General features: G+C 44.4%; 1 protein-coding gene across 1 annotated transcript in view; it reads left to right on the top strand.

Annotated features, from left to right (window-relative positions):
- Positions 1-5,904: 5,904 nt before the first annotated feature.
- Positions 5,905-16,522, top strand: part of cdh24b (cadherin 24, type 2b) — a 113,450-nt gene continuing 102,832 nt past the window's right edge. Inside the window, exons 1-3 of the mRNA XM_008293950.1 lie at positions 5,905-5,932; positions 7,373-7,397; positions 12,149-12,230. Coding sequence (XP_008292172.1) covers positions 7,384-7,397; positions 12,149-12,230 — 96 coding nt within the window. The 5' untranslated portion in view covers positions 5,905-5,932; positions 7,373-7,383. The remainder of the gene's footprint in view (positions 5,933-7,372; positions 7,398-12,148; positions 12,231-16,522) is intronic.

Here is a 16,522-nt window from a genome sequence, read left to right as displayed (position 1 = left end):
ATCTGGGCAGGTGATGGATGGATAACCATCAAACTTTGAAACAGACATCATCCCCCCTGAGGATGAATCGCTGACTTGCGTGATCTCGGGGCATTTCATCTGGCACCAGCTGCAGGTTAAATTAATCAGTGAACTATCTCCACAGCTATAAGATCCTCTAGCACAAAAAAGTTCCCAGAGGATCTGTCCTAATGACTTTGGTGATTTCTTGAGTACCAGCTGCAGGGTGATTTTTTTTTTTTTTTCCCAGTTCAGAGTAAAGTTTCTATTGGATGGATTAGTGTAAAATTTGGCAGCGACATCCACATCTGACATCCGCTGACATCTCCACAGGACGGATTGCTATAACTCAACTGTTAATTTATCCGACGCCATCCCAAGAGAAAATTAAAGTTAGTTAATGACTTCACATGCAAAAGTAATGACATCCTCATCAGTGTCAGCTGTACTTCATGTTCAGTGCTAAATAGCAAATGTTTGCTGTGTGAGGAGGATGGTTTCGTCAGATTGTTTTCTCAAAAATATTTTTAAAATATTGGATGCAATCCATCCAAATTCCAAAGTTAGAAAGTGTGGGAAGGTTCAGACACCATTTGACAAGCTGATAAACTCTGAAGCATGCTCATGCCTTCAGTGCTGCCTCACTGTCTGTACACATTTCTCAGGTCTGGCCAATTATTGGATCTGATTTTTCGCATTTTTCAGATTACCAATATAGTCTTTCAAAAACAGAATCCCGATGAAATAAATTCACTTAACAATGTGCTGCTCTGAAGCAGCTGCTCCTGAAGGAAAAATAGTAGTAAAAAAAATAAGAAAAGTTTCAATCAAACGTGTAAAAAAACCAAGTATACAACAGCATTCCAATGATGTTTGGTGTTCTAGTGTGTGTTATTTTGGGTTTTAACACCAAGATTTCAGTTTTTACTGCAACATGTGTTAAAAATCATTATCAAGACTGAGAAAAAAAACAACTTATTGGTCGACCTCTAGGGCCTGGTAAGCAGATATGTGTTCGATATGTTTTGCAGCTGTAAATGAATGTCTGTTTGCAGTCACTTAATGCATAAACCACTGAAATACAGCAGGGGAAAAATCTTAGGTTACAGCATTTAGGAATTAACATGAACTCTAAACCAAACATGTTCTGCAATTCAGAATCATCCCCCACAGGTGCTACTACAAACTAAAGCAAACACCCTTTCATCATCAAAATACTGCACACCTGTTTGTGCAGCTCGCTTCAGCGGGGAGCATTAGTAGATACGAGAACTCCGAACACCTGTGGAGAACACATTTCGTAGAAAGTTTTCAGTGCCCAGTAGAGTCTTATTGATCGCATCAGAAGGCCATTTAAAGTAAGTCTTCTTGATCTTTCGTCAATTTGCTCTCTCTCCACCTGGGTTGGGACGTAAACATGAAGAAAAGATCTTTAAATGTAAATGGAAGAGAGAATTGGGGCGATTAAGGTGGAACATTGAGTGTCATTATTCACCCTCCTTATTGGCCGGTAGCCTCGGTTTAATTCTGAAATGTGCCATCTCCTCCCCGATGCACCGCATATTATCGCTGACAGCCGTGGACGTGTTGTGCTTTTTAATGTCTGAAACGACCCTCTTCCCACCCTGCCTCGTCCTCTCCTCGACCTTCTTGTCCAGGCTCGGCGCCTCTCGAAAGGAACGCCCTTGAAAGGTAAACAGCAGAGGTGGAAGAAAAGGGTGTCATGAATTAAACCTTGGACAAAAAAAAAACATCTTCAAGTACTGTGCAGTGAAGCACTTCTCCTTCTAATAAGGACTAACTTTATTAACCTGATCTATGATGCTTAATGGCTCACAGAAATGACAGGTGGGAATACTCTGAGCTCAGGCAAATAGGCTCCTTTAGTGGGTAATTTTCTTACAAACCGTCTCTAACAGCCTGCATGAAAAATCTGGGCTATTTTCATTCTCGCACACACATCTTAATACGCGCACCTACGCACTCCCGCGCGCACACGCACAACTTTTCGAGAGACAAAGTCCATCTGCAATTCCCGAGGACTTCTGCCGAAATGTCAGCCAGTGTGTTGAAAGGATCAGATAGCTTTTTGATGTTGCACATGCAGTCAGGCGGAAGAGGGAGAGAGACAGGCTTGATAGGCATCAGGTGTAATTTTGGTAACTGCTTTGGCAGCTGATGACTCACCATTCAGAGAATGCGGGCTGAGCACCCACCTAGAGAGACTGAACCAGATGAGCTGGCTGACACAAAAACATCCCCTGACCTTTGTGCATGAAGATCATTGGAGCTGATCAGCTCCTTCCACTTCTCAGCAGAGAAGCAGCGGTGGGGCCTAAAGGTGGAGAGATGTCAGGTGTTGTTATAGTTCAGTGACACATTAGTAATTTGCGGTGGCCATATGATGTAGGAACGACCAGGGGGTCCACTTTCTTGTGCAGTGGGAGAGATGTGACTAGAATTATGGCATGGCGTGAAATTCTGCCTTTTCTACCAATAATTGCATACACTCTGCTATTTCTACATAATTTATAGTTTTAAAAGCCTGGAATGGTTTCTGGAATTTAGCAGTAAATCAGTGGCCTTTACTGGGTCAGTGCTGTCGCTGTGTGTATATCCGCACACTCTTAGCCAGCACTTTACCTTATGACCAGACAAATCAGCCAGAGGACTACTTGAACTCTTGCCAAGGCAGTAAAATATAGGCCACAAATGTTGTCCCTGTCCTGACCTACTGGCACGTCTCCTGGCACTGTGATTCTGTGGACTGTCTCCTGTCAAGATTTATTTGATCTTTATGGCACCTCTCACGGTTTATATACTGTAGCCTAAGATAAAGCAGCAGCAGCAGTGGAGCCTGCATGTGCCGTATTCAGTCAAGCTGGGTCTGATTGTACCAGTTTAGAGTTCTGCGGTCAAAAGTAAGGGTCTGGATCTTTAAATTAAAACTGAATGTACCACAAGAACTAGTTTTTTATGTGAGGACTGTTAAATATTTACACCCAGTAACTGTCTGGTGTAGCAAACTGGGTTGAATTAAGGAGATGCCTCCTCCATTCATTCCTATGATCGTTGCTCGTCGGAAGCATACGCTAAAGAAGAAGCTTCCTTATGCTTCCTGTCACTCCCATATTTCATATTCATTGAGCGTGACAGATAACTTTACAGCTGCTGCTTTACTAGTCATTGTGCGTGTGCTAAATAGGGCCAGCGTGCATCACTTGATGAACATGAAAGTTACAGAACTCCTGTGCCAAAAATTCTTCATGCAGCTTGGACTAAACAGATGAAAGCCGCATCGACTCGCTAATATAGGAGCTGTTTATAACGAGAAGTAAGACAGACTGTGCGGAAAACGTCTTACCCAATAATGCCGTTCAATGTGGGGGTTTTTAGTTACAGGTTCAATTTGCTAAAATCTATCAAGTGAATAAAGTGAAAAATGGGTTTTAAATTACTGCACAAGTAGATAAGTTGTTTGGGTTGCTGCTTCACAATTTAAGTTTTACCGTCTAACCATGCAGCGAGATCTTGGCCGCACCACGTGCATTAATTAGTCTTGCATAGTCAGACAATTCTACACAACGCTGTTCAGAATGGTCTACCTGCTCCTTCAAAAAAGAAATGCTCTGACCCGATTTCACTTCAAAAATAGTGATGGAGGAATTCCATTTGCATGTAGGCAGGCGAACACTGCCAATAAAATGAATAATTCACCCAAAAAAGAGGTTGTTGTGACTGTAGCGAAGGGAATTTTTACAAAACAAACGAACTGTAGACGATATGTCTCCATCCAGTGAGTCAGACGAGGCCTTAATAAATAATACGCTGCCTATAGCGTTAGTATAATAATGTTATTTTTGCTTTCATGCTGTTTTTTGACTCATTTATTCGCTATTCATGATAAAAAAATCATCCGAAGGCTGCTACTTTATGTTTAATCTTAACAGCAATAGCAGTCCATTATGGCTCCAGGCTGTGAGTCATGTTCACATATGTCTTTAAACCCTCCCAAAATAGGGTAGCTGATAAATTATTGCATGAATAGACGCACTGTATAATACATCATTTGGTTGGATATTCGAAAAGGTGCTGGCTGTAGACTCCCCCAGGCACTAGTGGTACAGTCCAAACATAAGTGCAACGCTAGAAAATTGAAAAAAGTTGTTCAAAAATTTGAATTCTGAAACAACAACTCAAAGTTGAACAATTAAAAATAAAACTGAAAGACAATCATTCATTTGTGAAGTAAATAACAAATGGATGCTGAAAGTTTCAAACCCATTTTTCATTTTTAAAATGAATTTTTATCATGCAAATTGAAGAAAGGATTGCGTACAGACTGTGGGTTAGTGTAACTGAATGTTTCCTGCTCATGCCAAACTGCATCACTGTAGTGGAGTTAGGTCGTCACTGACCTCTGCAACTCAGCTCCTTCTCAGCATAAACTGAAATACAAACATTATTTTTGGTGTTATCTTCCAGGTCGTATTTATTTTCGTGATCTCAGATTCATAAAATGTGCACAGGTTTTTTAGCAAAACGCACTACAAACATGGCCTCGCTGCACTCTGTGGAGCGAAGGAGCACATTATGAAAAATATCTCTGAAGACGTAAACTGATGCTGGTTAACAGATAAAAAAAAAATACATTTGTGTTTCCCCCCCTCAGGGAAGAAGTCCAGGTGAGACAGAAACATACGGAATGCTGAGGCCGCAAATACGGCTCATTACTGAGCACCTAAGAGGGAGAAATGATGGATGGATGTATACGAAGCTGCAACACATTTTGGTGTCTATATTGTAAAAAAAAACAACATTTTTTTTAACAAGCCTGAACCCTCACATCTCTCATGTTTGCTGTTTCTGCTGCACATTCTGTATTTTAAATAGCAGCATTCTTGCTTTATGTTCTACAAGCTCTGACATTTTTTGTAACCCCATTGATCTCGCTGAAAGCCAAGCAAATCCAAAGCCCCCTGTCGCTGCTCTGTTACACTGAGTATTTTTAGTCCTAATCTCACCAACAGGCAAACAGCCACCCCTAAGTGGACAAAATTTCAAAGCTCTTACGTCTGTGAATTCATACCACTGTTTTTTAATGTAAGAAAAGAAAAAAAAAAAAAAAGAAGACAAACCCCGCTGCTGTCACACTGTTTACCTGCACTCGCTTCCCTCGTTGTCCTCTGCAAACCTCTCGCCTTTCGGGGAGTTATCTCCCGTCCATAGGCTGCCGCTGTATTCTCTCCCAAGGGGAGGTTAGCACCTGCTGTCAGTATATCACTAAGGCTGAGGTAGAGACAAGGCTGAGGACACGGGCGGAAAAGGTACTCATACATTAACAGACGAAAACTCCCGCTGCTTTTCACCTCCTCGCTCCCTGACAGGCCTGCTTTTATCTGCTCAGGTTCAAGGCGAGGACGGGAGCTGCTTTACGGGGCTTTGCACTTAAAAACTTACCCGTCCGGTCCTTTCCGAGGGGAGGACCGACTCTCCCCCCTCCTCACCTCCCGCCGCCTCCACCTCTACGCCTCCCATCCTCTTTTCACACATGCTAACTATACCTGCAGCCGTCCCACCAAACATCCTCTTTTCTGGAGCTCGCCTTTGTTACCTCCATGCATAATTCTTTTGCTTTTTCTCTCCTGGTGTGAGAGAGCGCTTCCTTTCTTCTCTCTGACTTCACTGCGTCCAGAGAGGCAGTCCCAAGAGCTTTCTTGACTTTCCCTACCAGGTGCAGATGCAAGTGTGTGTTCGGGGAGGTTTTTTCTTTTTGTGTGTGTGTGAGTGCGACTTGATGAATTTGAGATGCTGGGATGAATGAGGCTTTGTGAGCGCAGAGCATTTTTGTGTGTGTTTGTGCACACGGGTAAACAAATAAATACTTTTTTCCCGGAGAATGTTTTGTCAACAGGGCTTGAAGTCACACGGCGTGTTTGTTCGTCGTTGTGGAGAGGCTGAGCGCGGACGTGCCGCTGCGTCTGGGTCAGTGTTTGCCTGTTTCGACAAGAGAGGACAGACGGCACGCGAGGAGAGGAATTGTAATTAAAAATTGCGGTCTTGTTAAGTCGGTGACAGCTCGCAATCGATGATGAGTGCCTGTCTAAAATATTAAAGAACCGAGAGATCATTTGAGTTTTAGGCAGCATCGAGCCGCTAAGAGGAGAATAGTGAAGATATTTATGAGCTCAATTGAGCGTTTTATTAAGAAACATGGTTTAGGTGTTGAAAACTTACAAAGAAACACAGTACAGTGGGTTCAGAAGGGTTGAAGCTCTCAGAATGTTCCACACTTGTACATTTTCTAAAGCCCTAATTAGACGAGAGCCCCCCGGAGCTACCAGCTGCATCACCCTCTCATCCTTATTTACTCTGCTCCAGATCGCGGTACTGTATGTTAAAGCTACGGGTGAAATCCCCGTCCTGATCCGCGCCGGTTCCACGAGGCTGAAAACAACAGTTTCGCCGTATTACATTATAAAACTCTAATGAGGAAATATGAGCTCCCTCGCGCTTCCAACTGGAGCACCCAATTATCCTCACTTACTGCTGTACAGGCCGATGCACCCTGGGTAATGGCATAACAATCGCTCTCCCCAAAGGTGCCGGGCACAATGCGAGAGGCTGCGACACAGATCAATACATTACAGAAGTGCCTCGACTACGTTCTTAGAGAAATCTCCCGCTCGAAAATGGTGTGCAAGATAAAAAGAGCCAAAGAGTAAAAAAAAAGTGGTTTCATTCTTACTTTTGCTTCTGCGGAGTTAAACCTCGCGCCGACAGAACCTCCCACGCGAAAATGTTATAAATTTGTGCTCAGCTGGCGACGGTGCCATGTTGATATTCTGCCCTGCATCCCGCCACCTGCCCCAGGCTTGTTAACAAGGTGCCCGTGGCAATGATTGCCTGGCCATCAAACTCCCAGCTGATAAGTTCCTCTGGGAGGAGAGAGGAGCTCTGTCATTGAATTCACCCTGATCGCCTCCTCATGCTGTACATTTGAGATAACGCTCAGCCAAAACCCCGGCCTCACATCCGCCGAAGAGGCCCTCTGTGACGTTCATATATATATAACTTTATTCCCTAAACATCTCTCCAGCGTTTTTTTCGCAGCTCGCCTCCTTGTAACGAGCGGATATATCCCGTTTGCCGCATTTTTATCATTTGACGACTAGATTTATATGCGCAATTACGGCGTTGTAGCCTGCCGTCAAGATGGTAGCCGGCGAGACACCTGTCACTTCAAATGCTGCAAGGCCGAGGAAGGAGATTGGCTGATTGATTGAAGCCGGAGTGCACCGAGGATGAGGGACGCCGGTGACAGGCCCGTGATTGACACAGATGAGAGGGAGGAAAAGAGGATAGAAGCGAGCAGCGGAGAGGATGAGGATACTAAAACAATAGCAAGTTAAAGTGAGAGGATAGAGGGAGATTTACTGAGATAGAGAGGCCAAAGTAGAGACAGGTGGTGAGTGGGAGAAGGTGGGAAAAAAAATAAAACGCACAGGAGAGGAGGGGCGGTGGATAATCTTTTTTTAATTTATTTATTTTTTTCTCGTTACTGTTCATCAAAAGGGGTTTGCTCGGAGAACAGAGAGAGAGAGGCTGAAAGAAAGAGAGGAAGCCGAGGACATTGAGGAGAAGATGAGAGAGGAAAGGGGGTGAAAAGTATTCCAGGAGGAACATCCCAACTTCAGTCATGCCCCAGTGAATGTGCTGACAGGGTCTGTCTGCGCCACAGCGGAGCAAGTGTCATACACCCAGACGAAACCACACCACGCTGCACAGGACACGATGGAACCGGCACTGCTTAATCCATTACACCCAAGTTTCTCAAACTGTACAAACGTTAAATACAGTTTTGCCGAGTTTGCTACTTTTTCCCCCACAAGAAAATAGAAACTTAGACACTTGCACATAACGCTACAACTTCAGAAATGTGTTCATTCCTAGAAATAATAAAAACTTGTATTGCAATTTCTGTAGCTGCGAAGAAAGAAAACAGTCCCACTTTTGTGAAAACGCTTTATTTTTTTCACCTTGTTAACATCCCATTGTGCTTTTACACGCCGGAAGACAGACAGGGAAAGTTAGAATATAGCTTTTGAATAATTACACGTAATTTAGATTGTTAGATGGGCGGATACGAAGAATAACTCAGTTTTTCATCAAGGGGTTATTGAAATCGACATGGAAATGGTTCAGTTCATTCAAGGAAAAACAGTAATTGTGCGATGAAGGATTTGAAGAAGATAGGTAATTGTGACTGTTTCTCTGCAATGATATAATTGCAGTTTAAATTATATTATTATCTGTAATTTAAACTACTCAAGGCTGCGTCGTTTTAACGAGACATGTTTGTATCAAGCGCGAATCACGTTTACGTCTATGTGACTCGATTTTGTTAAGAGAGAGCAGTTCAGACCAGTCAGAAATATCAGCGTCTCATTAGACTTGTTTCATTTTGAATGGAAAATGACCTATTAAGTCAACATGCCAGTTGGATTTCAAAGACCCACTCCAGTGAAAATCAGTTGTTTTCCTTGTTAAAGTGTCCATATGGTGTTTTTTATTTTATTTTTATTTTTAATCTGCTGGAAGACATATCATGAGCGAAATAAGCAGTCAACACCATGGCTGAGCATTTTGATCTTAAAACTGCAGAGTACTGTTGACACAATCATAAGCACAGATTTGGTCTTTTAAGGGCTTTATCTGTAACAAACCTAAAGAACCAGTCTGTGAAGATTCATCCAGGTCGTGGTTATTCTCGTAGTTTAATCGTAGCAACTGGACCTGCTTGAGTTTCTTGAAGACGTTCCACCTCTCATCCAAGAGGCTTCATCAGTTCTGTCTGACTTGTTGGGAGTTCCACATACTTATATCCTTAAGGAGCCATTAACACCTGAGTTTGGGTTTCAATTAGGGGTTTGTTGCTCCTCCCCCTCGTTATGCGAGTCATTAGTACTTATCTGGATCTCCCAACTGATGAAGCCTCTTGGATGAGAGGTGAAACGTCTTTAAGGAACTCAAGCAAGTCCAGTTGCTACAATTAAACTACAAGAATAAAGAAGCAGGCCTGTCAATTTTCATTTACGTATTGTTATCCTTCTCAAGCGTTGGTTCCCGTTTTGGCTTAATCAGCATTTCAGCTTGCCACTGTGTAGTGTAGAGGAGTTTTACGGGGTTTGCGCAGGTTTGATGGTGAGCTGGTGTGCTCGGGCAGCGGTAAACAGGGTTGAAGGTAGTTCATATCAAAGGAGCCAACACAGTTGAGTTACATCTAAGTCATTTTAAGGCAGGAAGGGATTCTTGTCATGGAAAAATAATTCTAAATCCATAACTTTGATATGCAGGGATGAGTTTTAGGGGTTAAATCAACAATCAGAGAATTTGCCACGTGGCCTTTGAAAGACGTGGGCATTTACCAGCGAGATCAGATGTCTAATGATAGAAGCCACTGAGTTATTATGGGAAATGTCGGATGCTTACAGGAACTAAAAGGCAGGATTTATCAGTCTCGACTGCATTGATTTTGACCATTGTTTTTAATGTCTTTCTTATGCGAGTCCTCCGACATAATGGACCGCCAAATAACTCTCATCTAAATTGGAGTTTTGTGAATTACACATGCATATGCCTGCGCACATAGTAGTAGCGGAAGGGTTTTTATGTTAATGCAATCTGGCAAATAGTCACATTATTGACTTGTCAGATGCGTGGGCTGATGTTACTGAAACAGTACTGAAGGGTGCCTGCTCTTATCTTAAAACAAGCACAGTGATTGATATCTGACATTTCGATTTGGCGTAGGATTTCCATTTGAGGCTTGAGTGCATGAGAGACATGCTGAGAGTGTGAGGCGGATGCGTGAGGAACCTTTTAGATCGCTTAAGGCCCTGTACGCAACAAAGTGCATCTGCATCTACTGCTTGCATCTGCATTGACATTCTAACCGGCTGATCAAAGGACAATATCAAACCAGCCAATTAATCATGCATCAAAGTGATATGGAGCTAGTCTCGTGTCGTAGCTGCTGTCTTTTTGCACCGCAGTCAGAAATCCTTGACAGTCGTCGTTCCCTTTAATAAGCGCTCAGAGCGTTTTCTAATAAGTGTTATCCTATCTCCTTCCATGTACAATGGTATAATGATAACTTTGTCCCTGTCTATCTTAAAGATGTAAGGAAAAAAAACACTTGGGTCATTATGAAGGTATCAATGGAAGTGTGTTCTGGGTCTTAAAAGCCCTTTGTGCTTGTGAAAATGTGATTGCCGCCCCGTTAAAAGGTCCGTCCTGCTTGTCTGTGCGTTCTCCTACCTGTCTGCGCTGCTCTACTTTTAATTAACGCAGTGCAATGATTAAAGTTTTAACTTAATTATCTTTATCTTTTCTCTCAGGGTGTTCAACCCTCCGTGGGAAGCTGAATGAGACGGTTCGCGAGAGGAGCGGGGAAAAAGCAGCGGAGAGAGGCTTGGTGAGATAGAGGAAGATATTAAGCAGCGTGAAAAAAAAAGAAAAGAAGAAGAGAGAAGCAGTGACTGACACCTGCCCTCCAGCTCAGTGTGAAGGGCACAGAATAGCAAAGTGAGAGGAGGGGCATGAAGAGAGGGAAAACAGAGGAGAGAATGAAGACAACCGGAAAACAAGACCTGCCTCACAGCGAACCTTCCTCAAATTAGGACATCTCACCGCAAGACAAGATGATTACAAGAAACCTGCTCCTGTTGGTGTCCCTGTGCCTGTGGGAGGGGCTTGTGGGAGGTGCCTCGGCCAGTAAGATCTTACGGAGGAGGGGAGTGGGCGGATCGCACATGGTGAAGCTAGGGGAAAGCAGAACCGCCGACCAATGGGATGCAAGCGTGGATTCGAATGCGATGCCTGTGGTGACTCTTAGGAACCTTATTAGTCACGAACAGGCGAGTGACTCTGGATCTTTTTCGTACTCCAAGATATTACAGAATCATCCTGCTCCATCAGCAGCTAACAAGGAGCGGCAGCCTTTCAAGCCCAAGCGGGAGGTTGACTCTGTCAGTAAAAAAGAAGTGACTCCGCATATATTAGCCAAGGAGTTAAACCAGGATGTGAGGAAAGTTAAAAACAGCACCAAGAGTGCTGAGACGTCCAAAACGGGGAGGTCAGAGAAAACATTCGCAATCCATCACAAGCCAGAGCTACACTCCAATAAAACCAGGTTTAAATCTGGCTCCAGATCCAGGAGCAGACCTGATTTGAGCGTCCACACCACAGGGGTGCCCGGAAAAGGTTTCAGCATAGATTCAAACCGAAAGCTGAACCTCACCGGCAGCTATGGAGTGCTGAAGCTGCTTTCGAAGGAGAACCTAGTCAGGATTGTCAATTCCCAAATGCAGAGCGTTCCCAGCCTGAGCTTTCCGAGCAAGGGCAGCCGGAGCAGGAAGAGAGATTTGATTGACGTTAATCACGGACAGTTAGAGGCTCAGAAAGTGCAGAGACAAGATATGGCTGTCACTCAGCCTCACGCTGGATTTGATAATCAGACTGCATTTCCTTATGCGAACCCAGTCACTACTCCAGATCTTAATCGGGACCAGGGCGCCGACACTCGTACTAATCCGTTAAGTGAAGTCAAGCCCGCTTTAAGTAAAGGGCAGGACAACTTGGGAACACAGGGCTCAGATAGTGGCGATAACAAGAGCAAACATCTCGTCCGTTTACTGTCAACGCCTCGCAGCGAGGTCAGCCTGAGCCCCGAGAAGGAAGTAATGATCAGCCGCACAGAACCACCATTTACATCGACAAAACATCTCCCTGCGTATGTTCCCTCTGAAACAAATGAATCTCCTCCGTCTGTGCTGACAGTGCAACCCCTGGGAGTGAGGCTGGGGAACAGAGCAGCAGATTCCCATAGAGACCCATTAACAGAGTCAGCTCACACTGCTCAAACAGAACTCAGCACAGCTCAGTACCCCGCAGATGAAGACAACAAACTCGTCAACAGCAGTCATGTCCTGAGGCTCCACCCTGCTCCTGAATGGAGCCGCGGCACCAAAGACACTGAGATGCAAGCTGTCGATCCAGAAAATGGAAAGGGCCTCGTGTTTGAGGAAGCGGAGTCGGAGGTGGAGGAGGATGTGCGCGAGCGGATGGAGGGGAAGGGGCCACGCTCTCGCAGCAGGAGGAGCTGGATCTGGAACCAGTTCTTCGTGATTGAAGAATACGCCGGGCCTGAACCTGTGCTCATCGGACGGGTAAGGGAAAAGAAAAACTTCATTCATCATTCACGAGGGCTGTGAACTATTTTATGAATGTTTTATGAATATTTAAGACACCGTTACAAGTCTCTTACATGGCTTATTTAACCTCAGGTCTTCCACTCAGGTACACATCTTACACAAGAGATGATTAGCATAATTTAACCCCACAGCCACGCTCTTGAGTTTTTCTGTACACTGTTATAAAGCCGCAATTGGAATTGATTTACATCCCTCCAGTGCGATCTGGTGCCTTCCAGGTAGCCGTAAAAACTCCAATGAATCAATGGCGTACTGAGGCGCAAGAAAAGCCTCAGATCCCGTCCGCCCAAGGGGCTTGTCATGATCACTACCAATCTGCACCCGCCAATGGGAATTGACATATCCAGGAGAATTAATGGCTTTACTTTTTCCTTCCACCATTGATCCTCCCCCCAGGACAGAAAGCAAGAGTCGTCCGAGTGTTCCCTCATTTCCCTGTAGGTCAGGCCTGTCAGCTCCCCTCCCTCCTGGTCAGAGGTCTGCAAGGTCCCGCTAATGCTATTTCATTCGGACTGATTTACGCCTGCTTTGACAGGATTTATCACTGCATTTTCCCCCGGCTCAACACATACAGGCCAGTAGTCCTATTGCTCTGCTCTGCAATTTATTAGAATCATTGACTGGGCACGACACACACTCACTCCCCCCTTCTTTGAAAGGGTGAGCAGATGAGCGTGGGGGAGGTCACGTTGGCTGGACAGAAGGTGTCTCGGAGCCCTGCACTGTAATGGCTGCGCTCTCAGCCCTCAGCATGCGCCAACTGTCTCAGTACCCAGCTGCGGTAGATGAGCTAATTTATAAGCCTGTGTGGCCAGTTTGCTGAGCAAATGAATAGTAATGATCCCTGTGTGACTGCTGCAGGCTGTTGGAAGCCACAGTCTAAGAAGTTGGTGTGTGCATGTGTGAGTGCTCAAAGTTGGGCTGGTGTTTAAGAGCTCCGGCTCAGCGGGAGGCGCCTCGCACTTGATAGACAAAAAGGCCCAAATTGCTTTGTGTTTTTAGCTTTTAATATGCAGGTGCACACAGATGGGCAGGACCCTGCAGGCTTTATGTGCATCCTCCCTGATGTTAAGCCAACATTTAATTTGGCTGTTTTTGCCTTTGTGCTATGACTGATGGAGGTCTGAAGTGAACGCTATGAAACACTGTTAGTGGGCACGGCGAAGATGCAAGAGCCAACAGTCCAGCTTACAGATGGCACTGCGTGTAAAGCCATTAGTGCCAATCTGCTGTGTCAAGCAGGTATTTATGCCAGCACATTGTATGGCACTCAAGGAGGGAACAATGCCAGGCCACACACACATGCCCATATGATAGTGCTGACACTTGGAGTACACCCAGAATGCTATTGTGACTGTGTGTTTGTGTGTGCGCCGGGTTAGAGATTCGTATGATTAGTACCCTACTGTATTAGACAGTGACGGCACACACACATGAATAATGCTCTTATAGATTTTAATACGCTTTTGAATTTTTAATCTCCTGCTCTGCTCCAGTGAAGGCCGGCACTATAGGTAGAGGGATCAATGTGGACTTGTTTTTTTTTTTTTTACTCTATCGGGCCACTGATTGTGCTTTAATGGAGAGAGCTATAGTGGAGAGCGTGAAGAAATTGACTGTACAGGCCAGAGCAGCTCCACCTGCCAGATCTAGCACGGTCCAAATTCAGGCTGAGTCAGCTGCAAACACTGTTGCCCGTGACTCACAGCACGTGTCTCGCCGAAAGTCAGCTGTACAGTCTTCGTGCACGCTTAGACACAAACCATCTGAAGGTGGTACTGTGCGGTTAACAGTGGGCTCGCTTTTAAAAATCCGCCTTCTAACGTTGATTCATGCTGTTTGTGCGTGTGTGTGTGTGATCTCGGTCAGTTTAGTCAGAATAAATCTCCGCTAAAGCTGGAAACAAGAGCCAAGACTCTAATCTGCGATGTCAATGGGAGACAAAGGCTCTGCTGCTAAACTGATAATGAATTAGGGACCAACTTTGTGGACACAGCACCCTCAGTGTAATTCTCCATGGAAATTCATAAGCACTGCCTCTGATTTCAAACTCTCAGAAGCTCCATCAAAAACCCGATAATCTGTTATTCAATGCAGAGAAGAGCAGCCGGCGAGCCACCTGCCGCCCGTGCGCTGTTGTTGGACTGGCCCTTGACACGTTTTCATACTGTTGGAGATCGAGAGTTTTTGTTGACTGTGGCATCTTGTTTTTTGGAGAGTTGTTCAGGTTCGCGAGAGTTGCTGAAAAGGGCAAGAAACATTTTCAGCAGTGAATTGTCTGACTCAGTTTTGTGCTCTCTATCAACACGCTCGCTCTCTTTATCTCTCTCTCTCTCACACACACACACACACACTCACACACACACTTGCACAACACAGGCGTTGTTACTATATTTTCTCACGCTGGAGTGTCTCTGCCCCATGATTGTGAATTTAATTGATGCTGTCACATGGTCTGTAATGGGGTTTCAAGTGATTGCAGAGGCAGTGTGAAAGAAACACAGATTTTTCTTGAGGAGAAAAGGCGCCTCAGCAGAGCTGGGATTAAAAAAAAAAAAAAAAACACCCCTTTTCTGATTAGCTTTTCTTCTCCCCTTACTCTCCTCTTGAAATGCAAACTCCCCAACTCCTCGCGTGGGGAGAAAACGTGACATATAGCGGTTTCTTCCTCTCTGTTGGGAATTTCCATCTCGGCCTATCTCACCTTTTATAACAACTTAAGTGTGCCAGCTACCTGGCACGTTGGCGAATGTGCATATCTAATGCGCCATCGCAACAGGAAATGGACCTAGGCGATCATCATCATTAGCATATCATTAACATCATCATGAGCATGCATAATTCATGGTTAATGAAATATGTCGGGATTTTTACGTTATTGTCGGCACATGAAACCACCAAGGCTCGGCGTGAATAGCGTATAACATTGAGACATCTACGTGAAACAACAGTTGAACCATTTTAGCTTCTGACACGTGAAACAATAGCGATCAATTCCCACAGTAGCGTATACTTAGCGTTCTCATTATGCTGAATCATTCATTAACATTCAGTGGGGAAAATTGCTCTGCAAAATGCAGTTAAAAGATTCTTCCTGCCGGAGGGCATCGAAAGATATATAAATAACCCAGTTACTGACCGTTCTGTTATTGATAAGTCCTGCGCCTCTGTGCAGCGCCTCTGGGTGCAACGTGCGCACATGCGATATTGCAGAAGCGCTCGTAGGAAATCGTCAGTGTGATGCAAGGACGGGAAGGAGGTTGTCAGAGGAAGTTAAGTGCTGGTGTGCATGTTTTTTCTCTAATGCTCACTCCAGCGAAGCCGTCTTATAATTAGCTACCAGCCAGTGGTAGAAAACAGCTAAATGCATTCACTCAACTGCAGTTTACTTAAGTATCATTTCTCTTTAATGTTATTTTATACTCCTACTCCACTACATGTACTTCGCAGCACAAGAAAATACGATGATGAAATTTTATGTGACTTCTATTTATGGCTGGCGTTTATTCTGCAATAGTGATTTAACGTATTTGCGCTTATTAGATGCCTCCTTGTGCAGTTTCCATTTTCACTGGCCGAGTCCAAACACGCTGGATTGAAATGTGTCGGAGCCAGACAATTTTTATAGTTGTGGCCATGCTTAGACCGTTACTCACATTAGGGTGGCACGGAAACTAATATCTCATTAATTTTTTTTTCCGCTTGGCAAATCTCTGCGGGCCAAATAGCTTTACTGGTCACTTACTTTAATCGCTCGCTTATGCAGGCATGACTGCCATGTAGAAGTCCGCCATGGGGACTCATATATAACATATACAATTAGCTTTTTTTTCATGTAACTTGAAAAAAAAAAAAATAGGGGGGTTTTCGTTTCAGTCCTCTTAACTTCAAGCGATTTCTGGTCGTATTTTTCTTTGCTCCTTTCACATTTTCATTTACTTTTCACTGCAGTATAAAGTTTTTCACCTTTAAGTAAAGAGCACAACCACGGCTGGCAGCAGGGAGAACACAGAAATGTCTTTTGTGCAGTGTAACAATGTTTTTTTCAAACATTTTATTTTTGCCCTTTCATGCCTTTACTGAGTGTGAGGTTGCAGAGGGACAGGAAAGGGAGCAAGAGAGAAGGTTTGACATGCAGCAAATGGCCATGAGCTGGAATCAAGCAAGGTTCTCTAGCGTTTGGGGCGGACGCTGCACCAGGTGAGCTACCAGTTCACCCCAGTGTAGCTGAGATACTATATAATGCC

The sequence above is a fragment of the Stegastes partitus genome, unplaced genomic scaffold, assembly GCF_000690725.1.
Source record: "Stegastes partitus isolate 25-593 unplaced genomic scaffold, Stegastes_partitus-1.0.2 Scaffold925, whole genome shotgun sequence".
NCBI classification, from domain to species: Eukaryota; Metazoa; Chordata; class Actinopteri; family Pomacentridae; genus Stegastes; species Stegastes partitus.
This window is presented reverse-complemented; position numbering and strand designations above follow the sequence as displayed.